Source organism: Nannospalax galili, unplaced genomic scaffold (assembly GCF_000622305.1).
Source record: "Nannospalax galili isolate Female #2095 unplaced genomic scaffold, S.galili_v1.0 scaffold337, whole genome shotgun sequence".
NCBI lineage: Eukaryota > Metazoa > Chordata > Mammalia > Rodentia > Spalacidae > Nannospalax > Nannospalax galili.
The window spans coordinates 2,278,940-2,290,342 of NW_008340932.1; the positions used below are offsets into that span (position 1 = coordinate 2,278,940).

At 42.1% G+C, this 11,403-nt stretch overlaps 1 protein-coding gene across 1 annotated transcript; it reads left to right on the plus strand.

Moving 5' to 3' along the window:
* Positions 1–9,874: 9,874 nt before the first annotated feature.
* On the plus strand, positions 9,875–10,826 carry LOC103736684 (olfactory receptor 6Q1). Its single transcript, XM_008836191.1, is given in 2 exon segments — positions 9,875–10,224; positions 10,226–10,826. Coding segments are annotated over 2 exon segments (951 nt in total).
* The last annotated feature ends 577 nt before the right edge of the window (positions 10,827–11,403 follow it).

The following is an 11,403-nucleotide window of genomic DNA, read 5'->3' on the forward strand; positions in this document are numbered from 1 at the left end:
ACTTGCTTTCTGAAGCATCTCGATAGTCTACAAAATTGGACTCTCATGTAGCTTTTACATATCCTCTGGGGCAGAGTCTTCCACGATTTATTATATTTTTTCCTTTGTTTTCTGAGAGAGTCAAACTTCCATGGAGACTGGGTCCTATGGGTCACACCTGAGGGGTTATAGGCTCATATGTGAAGTATGAGTCCTTTCACAGCCCTGTTTTTTCCTTTTTTGGGTCAGCTGATGGTGAATCTCTGTCTCTTCCTTTGGGTTCAGAGAAGCTGTGATTCTTGAATTTGGGGTCCTTGATCAATGATGAAATCCAGTCATTTGACTTACCTGTGCCACCAGCCTGTCTGTGAGCATGTTTGGTCTTTGTGTTCCTCTGAAAAAGAAAGGGAGAGGTAACAACAGGAGGCAGGTAAGCAGCTTCCTGCAGAGACCTTTGCACACCTGGATACAAGCGTTTAGCTTCTAGCATAGGCCAGTGTTGGAAACTAAGGGGCACACAACCAAAGACGGTGAAGGATGTGGGGTGTGGAAAGGCTCTCACTGTGCAGCTCAGGATGGCCTCCAACTTGCATCCTCCTGCCTCAGGTCCAAGAGTGCCTGGATTATAGGTCTTTACCTAGCCCAGATTTCCCTTAAAAATTATTTTACAAAGTCACTTTGGTTTTAGGTAACTTTTTTTTCAAGTGAGGAAACTGTGGTCCACAGAATTTAGTGGATTTACTTAAGCCCACATACAGTAGAAGCGCTGAGGGATGTTTGGAATTTTTTTTAACCCTCTGTCATCTGAGACTGGTTCTCTCATGCCACCTCAAACAAACCTTAGACTAAACAAACCAGTTTGCTTCCTCTTCCACATTCAGGACCATTCTCAGAGCGAGCCCCGCTGGATTTTTTTTCCCTAGGCTTTCCTTTTATTGAAATGTTGCACAGATCACAGTATAAGCAATAGAGCAGGAGACTAAGGGCTTCCCTGAGGATATCCTCAATGTTTTCAAAGAACCTACATACCAATATCTCATTCCTGGAGACATAAAGGATAAGTATTTGTATTCCTCTATAAGGATTAGGTGCTAGAAGCTCAGATCGTTTGATTCCACTTTGGTTTCTCTCTGATGTGGCAGGCTCCCTGGCTTGCCTTAGGTTGGGGTCCCTTCTCCACATGGAGTGGAGTGATGTGCTATTTCCTTTCTTGTGCTTGCACCCATTGTGAGGAGGTCATATGCAAGTAGCTTGGAGGAAGGATCATACCTGCTCAGTATTAAAATCACTGGAATAAGGAGAGGAGCACTCAATTAACTGATCAGATTTGATTTTAGAAAAGTATCTCCCCTTGGGAGGGAGCATGGGAAAGATGGTGGGCTCTGGGCTGATTGGTCTGCAGTTCTCATCTGGATTCTGCCACTTACCAGTTGATTATGGGGAGCCCCACAAGTTAGGTCCTTTCTTCTTCTTCCCATCTACCTGGCAATAGGAGATCTGGGGCTTGGTAGACCAGGGTTTAAAAACAGCTGAAATAAGCTGGGTGTGGTGATGCACGCCTTTAACCCCAGCACTCTGGAGGCAGAGGCAGAGGCAGGCAGATCTGTGTGAGTTCGAGGCCAGCCTGGTCTACATAGTGAGTGCCAAGCTAGCTTGGGCTGCAGGGAGACCCTGCCTCAACAAAACAAAACAGAACAAAACTCCAAACAAACAATAAAACAAAACAGAAACAAAAATCAATCAACCAACCAGCTAAAACCCCAGCTAATATAGCTAATAAAGCTGTCCAGGAAATTTATAATTAAATTTAGTACTTAAGAAAAAGGAATTATATGTAAGTTATAGTCTACCCCAGATTTGCAGAAACCATCAGTTTGGGGGCTGAGAGACAGGATGGTTGCCTGGACAAAAGCCTACTTGGATGGCTCTTCTGGAGGTCCTGGTTGACTTCCTTTTCTTCCTTGAAAATACATAGCTTAAAGTAGAAAGGAACTAAGTAAGTACTCTTGGTTAGCAAGGTGGGAGCATGCATCTATTTCTTATTTATCAACATATTGATTGTGTGTATACTACATGCCAGTGACTATTTTTGGCACTAACAATACATTGATGAACAAAAAGACAAAGGCACCATTTTTAAAGGTTTATTTATTTTATTTTATGTATATGAATGTTTTGTCTGTATATATGCACATACACCACATGCACGCATTGTCTAGAGAGTACGGAAGATAGTGTCAGGTCTCTTGGAACTGGAATTACAGATGGTTGTGGGTTGCCATGTGGATTCTGGGAAGTGGATCTGGGTCTTCTGCAAGAGCAGCAAGTGCTCTTAGCTGCTGAGCCATCTCTCCAGCCCCAAAGACACTGTTTTTAAGGAACTCCCTTTCGAGGGTGTGTGAGTATGCACACACAACTACACGCATGTATGTAACATTAGAGTCAAACAAGTATCTTGCATATGAACACTAGGTGATGATTTTCTAAGAAATCAAGTTGAGAAGGGGTTGAGAGAGTGTTGGGAGTTGAGGTTTCAGGAAGGTGCTCAGAAAGCCTTCTCTGGCAACTTTGTGTAGAAAATGGAAGGAAACACAAAGAAGCAGCAATGAAGAGATGGACAAGGCCATAATAATATCATGGGCCCTGCAAGTTCACTCACTGCTGTTTCTTCCCATGTTTAGAACAGCCCTGAAATGTACACATTGCTTTCTCAATATGAAGATGAGGATACTGAGACTCAGCAAGATTAAACAACTTTCCCCAAATCATAGCTAGCATCTGGCAGTCAATCACTACTCCCCTGAATCCAGAGACAGTGCTGTTAGCACAGGGGACCATTTGCATGCTGAAAATAAGATGTGCTGTTGATTTCTCTGCACTGAGGATGAGAAATCAGTAAGTAGTAAACAAGTTCAAAAGTCAGAGAGCAGGACACCAGACATTTTGTAGCCCCTCCATCTGCTTCACTGCATCTACCCACCCACTGCTGCCTGCTCATTCTGGTTGGTGGTTGTTTTCTGAAATCATTGCCTGGATCTTAGTAAACTCAATTTCCAATACCTTCTACTTTGGGGAAAAAGTTTCCCAGAGGCCAGGTGGAAAGAACTGAAATAGGGAGAAATTCAGCTTCCCTTACTAGGCTTGTCACATAGCCACACAAGCAAATAGCTCCAGGAATCAGGTTTTAATTTCCCTGCATGAGTCCCAAACTGTTTTTCCATTTTTTTAAAAGGAAAAATCTTAGCCTTTGAGGACACAAAATTGGGCCAAGCCTCTGTGACCTCTTTCCTACACACTGAATGTCCTATATGACCTCCTCACCTCTTGTCCACTTATTCCCTGCATGAGTCTTGGTTGATAATGTTCTACCAACAAGGGAGCTGATGCTACTAATAGGCCTGGGGGGACTCACTGGGCTCCTGCCTGTTGCTAGAGCTTGTGGGGGGATTCTTCCAGCAGGGCTCTGAGCTGTAGAGAAATTAACCTCACAGCCAGTGCTGGGAGCCAGGGTTGAAACATGTCATTTGGTGAAATGAAATGGCAGAGGGAGGCAGCCTGGTGTGGAGGAAAGCACAGCATTTGTGTCAGATACCTCTGGGTTTGGCTCATCTCAGCCAAGTGTGTCCTTTGATGTTGTGCAAATTATTTCCTTTAAGCCTCAGGCTTTTTCAGTTGCATGAAAACCAGAACGTCTACCAAGGATAGATGACTGGATAATGATATTTTGTGATCTTACAGAATTTGGCCCTTGGGAGGGACTCCACACATGCTCCTTTCTACCTTGGAGAGTCTCATCTTCTCACCAGACATGGTCCAAGGAAGTGAGTGGTAGAGGAAGAGTGAGATATGAGTGCTATGGGGTAGCACATGGCCAGCCTGAACTGTTGTTTGGGGAGTGTTCCTTATGCAGCTCTGGTGACTTCATCATTCTATCAGACACCCATTCTGTTGCGAGAAGCATCAACCTTGATCTAGCAAGTCTTGAGGGAGGAAAGGAGAATAACGAGAGTAACAAGAGTACACAGGACATGAAAGAAGAGAGGCTGTTGGAGTGGAGGTAGGGGACCAGCCAGAGTCGGGGAGGGGAGTGGAAGAGGAGAGAGGGCCAGGGGAACCAATAAGAAAAGAGCCTGTAAGGGAAATGCCTTAATGAAACCCGTTACTTCATATATCATTTAAACTAGTTGGAAAAAAAAAATCCTTCCACCTAAGATTTTTTTTTTTTTAATTTTTATCCTAGACAGGAGGTAGGGACCTGGGATTTGGAGGACCAGGTCATCTGATGCCTAAACATGTCCTTAACCACTGCCTCCTGCCTTACCACTGGCCTCATGTCCTCTTCTTACTGTAAATTTGTACATATTAGTGACTCTCATCCTTTCTTCCCTGGCCGGATGTCTTATCCCACCCCTCCCTGGCTGCACTTGTCTTTCTTTCTCTCTGGTCTCCCACTCACTGTGATCTAATTGAGATATTTGTTTCTGATCTCCTGTCTTCTAGATTGAATTAACTGTCCTTTGCTTTGTTCTGCTGAGACTATAATAACTACTTTATCATATTTTTGTTGTGACACTTGAATACTTCTCTGTCTGGCCTGAAAGATGAAGAGCTCTTAAAGCACAGGGCTTGAAGCTCATTAACTATTAGAGTACAATGCCTGGTTCTCATGGGCTTTCTGATAAATGCTTGAATGGGAAGTGGTAGTCACGGGAATGCCCCTAAGCCATATAAGTATGTTAATAGGATGGAATGCTGTAGATTTCAAAATTTTCCAGGAGTTAGATAATCTCGAGATTCTTTCCCTGCATCTCAACCAAGGATTGAAGCCAGGGTCCTGAAGCATGGTGGACAAGTGTTCTACCACAGAGCTATGCCTCTAACCACAAGGACCTGCTAATTGTCCAGGTTGTGCTTGAATTTATGATCCTCCTGCCTTAAGCTCCTAAATAGCTAAGATAGCGGGCCTGTACCACCATGCCCAGCAAAATTCTTTCTTTTTAAATGAATAAATGAATATACAGTTGTGCACTGTAGAAGATTATTTGGGTAATAACAGACCACATGATGACAGTAGTCTTATAAATTGAATTGGTAAGTGGCACACAATGACCAAATTGCAAGCTGGGCATGGAGGCTTATATTAATAATCTCAGCGCTCAGGAAGCTGAGGGATCGCAGTGATGTCTGAGGTCACCCAGGCATGTATAGTGAGTTCAAGACTAGCCTGGGCTATGGAATGAGGCTCTTAGTCAAAAATCAAACCAAAACAAAAAACCCAAATAAGCCCCAAATCCCCAAACCAGTCAACCAATAAATCGAAACAAAAGACAGAATTACATGACTAAATGTTAGTCAATAAAGTGAAGGATAGTCATTTAGGTATTTTATTCATTTAAAGTTTTGATGGATTTCTCAACATATCAATCCAATCTATTTGATAGCTTTGAACGTGTCCCTTGAGCCTTTCTGGGGATGAAATTGGGTATAAGACAGTGGAAGAGGAGCTGGTGGAGATTCCAGTTCATTCTTAAGATCATTTAGTTTAGATTTCAGGTTTTCAACTTGGAATTAATTACAAGGCTTCTTTGTGTTTTGTTAATTGGCTGTTAGAATAGGGCAATCAATAATAAAACACAAGACTATCATTGCCCACAGGTATCCAACCTGTACCTTCCTGAGTGTCACTTACCTGCTCACCACATCTTTGAAGAACAAGAGGCAATGGATGACTGAGGGTGGGATGGGGTTGGCTGCCTGATGCTGTCAGAGGTGGCTTGTGTCCATCAAGCAGGGTAACTAGCTTATTCTAGGATGATGACATTTGTTTTTTTAAAATCTATATTACAGTGCAATGTAGGACAGTTTAAATCTAGGTCACAGTCTGTTTCCGTGAGCCCATTGGCTAAGAATGGCTTTTTACATATTTGAAACCAATGAAAAAAGTAAAACCCTCACAAAGAATAGGTGGTAAATACCACCTGAAGTTTATAAAGCTTAAACTATTTACAAACTGGCTCTCTACAAGGAGTCTGATGATTTCTGTTCCAGGAACACATAAATTGTTTTATTTAGGGAATTTAGGTTCTTTTCCATCCTTTGGTTCTATAATAGATAATGGTGAAGGTACAGAGATTATCTAACTCCTGGAAAATTTTGTTTCTTAAAGCTCCCAGCCACAGATAAAACGTGTCTTGACTGGACATAAGTGGACACGAGTTCAGGCCCTGGCCAGGCAGCTGTTTTGCAGCAACAACTGCACAATGAAGAAGGGGAAATATGAATGAGGCTTTCTGCTTTCTCTTTCCTTCATGCTTTTGGAAATACTCTCACTATCCCTCCTGCTTTTGAGTAACAAAATCAGGTTATTTCAGTGTAACTAATTGGGACCTGATACAAACCCCATATATCCTCTTTCTAAGTATGGATCGGAGAGCTGAAAGTGTAAACCACTCCTGCTCTGTACCAGACCTCCTGGTGGATGCTGGAGGGCATCTGCTCTGTACTGAACATGCCCCTCAGCATCCACCATGGTTCCTGGTACTGAGCAGGTGCTATTGAATTTTCTGGCCTGACTTGCATACCAGTTTGGAGGAATGAGGGAAGGAAAAAGATTTCTAAATGAACACAGGAATAAAAAATTTGAGTCACAGCTAGACAGATAACATTTAGAAGCAATAGAAGTAATTCATACAGGAGGAAAGCAAGCTAGTGCGCTGCAGATCCGGGGCTTGGTCTTGGATCTCTGTATCTTCCAAACCTTATCTTCTTCATGATTAGAATAAAGGATGAATATTTTGGAAAACGTTACTATGACACTGTCTATAAAACAAGACGAGCCAGGCTTCTACAGCATCAGCATGCAGGAAGTATCTGTTAGGAAAGGCATGGAGGAAGAGTAGAGCGCTTCTGGGCCTGCCGCTTCGAAAACCAGATTGCAGTAGGGTGGGGGCGGGAAATGTGTTCTGAAACGTCACAGAGCCAATTTGAGGATGGAACCCACAGGACTGTGATGCAGTTACTCACCCAGGAAGCTAGTTTACAGACTGTCAACTGTGGGGGATGCGGGGCATGGACACAGTCGTGGGGAAGGTGTACACACAGGGCTCTGAGTTTGTACCCTCACGTTTGCATTGTCAGGGGATCATGAAATGCTGAAACCGGAAAGAGCTTAATATTTTATAGGAAAGGGCAAGAGTTTTAGCATTGGCAAACTTGGATTCAAATTCCAGTTCAGACATTTGTGACTGGAGGTAAAACATCATTCTCACCCCTCAAAAGATCAGAACTGGGGCTGACAAGATGGTTCAGCAGGTAAAGGCACTTTCTGTGCAAGCAGGGCAAACTGAGTTCTACTCCTGGAGCCCTCACGGAGGTGGAGAAAATGGACTTCACAAAGTTGACCTTTTCCCTCTGACCTCCACATGCATGCTGTGACATGTATGTTCCTTCCTCTATCTCATGCACATATACATGATAATAGTAAATAAAAATTAAAAAAGATCAGAAATAGTAATTTTCCTAAGGTTAGAGAATTTGTATGTAATTGTTTTAATCATCCATTACTGCTTATCAAATTACCCCAAAACATAATGTCCTAACGTAGTGGTGATTTATTCTTTAGCTCACAAACTTGCAATCTGAAGGCTCATCAGAGAAGGCTGGTGTTAGCTTGGCTATCTCTACTAGGGACTGGAGGATCCATTTCTTAAGTTGCTTGTTGACCTGGGCTGGCATGCTGGCACTGGCTGTCAGTGGGTGTTCAGCCATGCCTAAGGCTCGGGTCCTTTAGTTTTTCTCTATTTGGGCCTTTCCTCAAGCTGCTTGGGCTTTCTTCATAATATGGTGGCTGGGTTCCAAGGAGCAAGAAGTGGGAACTAACACTTTGTTAATTAAGGCCTGCTCCTGGAAATTGGCATACCACTTCCATCTCACTCTGTTGTCAAATCATCACAGAGCTCAGGTTCAAGGGTGATAGCTGTTGCTCCTACTTTTCATTGGGAAGAATATAAAATAATAGTTTGGGACTATGTATTTTTATTATTATTTACAAATTATTTATCTATTTACTATTTATGTGTGTGTATGATTTACATATGTGGGCTTGCATACCATGGCACATGCGTGGAGTCAGAGGACAACTTTGTGACTGGTTCTCTCTTCTTACATTTGTGTGGGTTTCAGGACTTGAACTCAGTTGCCAAGCTTTACTGATGAGCATCTTGTTGGCCCCTTGGGCCATTTGAAAAAAAATTTCCACACTAGTGAAGATACTAAATCTTGTCAGTTCATGTTAAAATAAGAATTCTTTTCTTTGAATCTCTTTTTTATTATCCATTAAAAAATGGGAATTATCTAGCTTATGTCTGAGTCCAGTCCTGTTGATTTTGTCTTTTTTTCTTCCTTTTTTGAGACAAGGTCTCAATGCAGCCCAGGTTGACCTCAAATTCACTATATACCTGAGGTTTGCCTTTAACTCTTGGTTCTTCTGCCTCCAAAGTGCTGGGATTACAGACTTGTACCAACATACCTGACATTGTTTCTCTTTTAATGGCTATGTTCACACTCTAAGCTACCAATATTTCCTTAGTTACAGTCACTGTCTCTTCATGCTATACTTTCAACAACCTTCCAACATGGCTCTAAAGAAGGGGTATTGAAAGCTTCAAGAGGGAAAGGTTCAGTCATGTATAAAGGGCAGGCCCATCAAATAACATCTGATTATTCAACAGAGACTTTTGAAGCCAAAAGGGCCTGGAAAGATGTATTCCAATTTCTGAAAGACCACAACTAGAAATCCAGACTATTATACCCAGCAAAACTATCTATTAAAATTTAAAACTTTCTATGATAAGAACAGATTAGAAGAATATATGACCACTAAGCCAGCTATACAGGGGATACTGGAAGGAATGCTTCAGTCTGAAGAGAAGGAGAAACATAGCCATGGTGTCAGGAAATAAACAGCACCAGGACAGTTAATCAAAAGAAGCCTAAGAGTATATCACAAAACCAACAAAGCAACAGAAATGAATGTACTCTGAATTTTTTTTTTTTGCATTCTGAATATTAACAGTCTAATTCCTTAATAAATGACACAGATGAGTAGAATGGATTAGGAATCAGGATGCATTTTTGTGCTACTTCCAAGAAACACTCCAGCCCTTTATGGCATTATCATGAAACCAGTCCCTGCTGACGAGCAAAAAGCACAGTGTTGCTCCCCTACCCAGAGCTCTTCAAGGCTGATATTTAGTTTTTAGCTTTCCATTAACTTGGTTTGTGTCCCTCTGTGATGTCACTTTAGCCAACTCCTCAAGTTAACACTTGTTGTTTTTGTTTATATTCTTTTCCAGAAGACAATGCATAAAAATTTCCCTACTATTTATTTACATGATGCTAACTGCTTTAAGGGGATCTTATGTAAAATTTCATACTTCTGTTAGGTTCCCTTATATTTGAAGGTAGGTATGCTTGTCCAGGAAGCTGAGGTCTTAACCTCTATGGCAAATGATATCTTCTTGATGTTCCCTAGATTCACAATGCCTATGGTGCTTGGGACTTTATTCTTGCAATGTCCTCTCCATTTCTCTCCTGATGATCTCACTAACTTATACTTCCTTTTCAGGTTCAAGTTTAGATAATCCTTCCAGGAAGATTTCTTAAGACTTGTTGAACTTTCCTGCTACTTCCTACCATAATATTTTGTCCCATTTCTCTACAGCACTTTTCATTTTGTACTGAAACTGTATCGACCTCAAACTCTTTGTGAATAAAGACAGTGCCTTGACTTCTCTCTTTTGCTACAGAGGATGTTTTCGTTCAACATCCTCTTGGAATCTCTTTGAGCTTTCATGATCTATAAGACTATGAATCTGCTGAGTCCTTACTCCTGCTTATGCAGCCAAATACTCAAAACTGGACTCAGGTAACAGAATTTGTCATGATTGGCTTTGCTGGGGTACATGAAGCTCGTCTCCTTTTCTTCGCAGTCTTCTTCACCATGTACTTGTTCACCTTGGTAGAGAACTTGGCCATCATCTTACTGGTGGGCTGGGACCACCGATTATGGAAACCTATGTATTTCTTCCTGACACACTTGTCCTGCCTTGAAATCTGGTATACCTCAGTCACAGTACCCAAGATGCTGGCTGGCTTTATTGGGGCATATGGGGGCAAGAATATCTCCTGTGCTGGCTGCCTGTCCCAGCTCTTCATTTTCACTTTCCTTGGGGCCACTGAGTGTCTCCATGGCTGCCATGGCTTATGACCACTATGTGGCCATTTGTATGCCTCGCCACTGTGGGTTCTTGGTGTCCTGGGGCACCTGCTTCCGTCTGGCAGCTGCTTGTTGGCTGGTAGGTGTTCCCACCCCCATTTTTCCCATCTACCTCATGTCTCAACTGACATTCTGTGGCCCCAACATCATCGACCACTTCTTCTGCAACACTTCACCTTTGCTAGCTTTGTCCTGCTCTGATGTCACCTTGAAGGAGACCGTGGATTTCCTGGTGTCTCTGACTGTTCTCCTGGCCTCCTCTACCATTATCACTGTGTCCTACAGCAACATTGTCTGGACACTGCTGCACATTTGTTCCACTGTGGAGCAGCGGAAGGCCTTTTCCACCTGTGCTGCTTATCTGACTGTGGTCAGTCTCTTCTACAGCACTCTTTTCTTCATGTATGTTTGGACCAAGGTGGCCTCCTCCATCAACTTCAACAAGGTGGTGTCTGTCTTCTACTCCATTGTAACGTCAATGCTCAACCCTCTTATCTACAGTCTTCGAAACAAGGAGGTGAAGGGAGCCCTGGGCCGAGCTTTTTGTCTCAGGTCTTGGAAAAGGCAGTGAAAAGGAAGTTGAGAGGGAGGACAGCTCAGCTCCACTGTCCTGGATATTTATTATTTATTTATTTTTGAGATGGTCTCACATGTAAGCTCAAGGATTGTTCCTTGGCTCTTGAGAGCTACTCTAAGAATAACTCCACAGGAAATATCTGCAGATGCTACAATTTTGAGTTTTTTGAAGAGTAAGTCTGTATTTTTGAGGCATATTACATACAATGGTAAAAACCCAGATGCACACTCTTAGAAAAGATGCTACACACGCAAAAATGAACCTGTTTTAGTGAAATCTAACAGATAACCTGGGGAAGCTCCTACTTTTGTGTGATTATTTATGTCACAAAATTAAAACAATCATGCTCTTCAAAACAATGCTACAGGGAGATCCTGTCTCAAAAAACCAAATGAAACAAACAAAACAAAATATGTACAGAATATTATCCCTTTACTATACATAGAAAGACTAAATTTTTCATTCGGATAATTTCAAATGGCTGATGTCAGCCCCTCACAATCAAAGTTTAGTATATATAAATCTATTGATGTGAAGGTTTCTTGAGGGAAATGGTGTTGGGTAAACAATG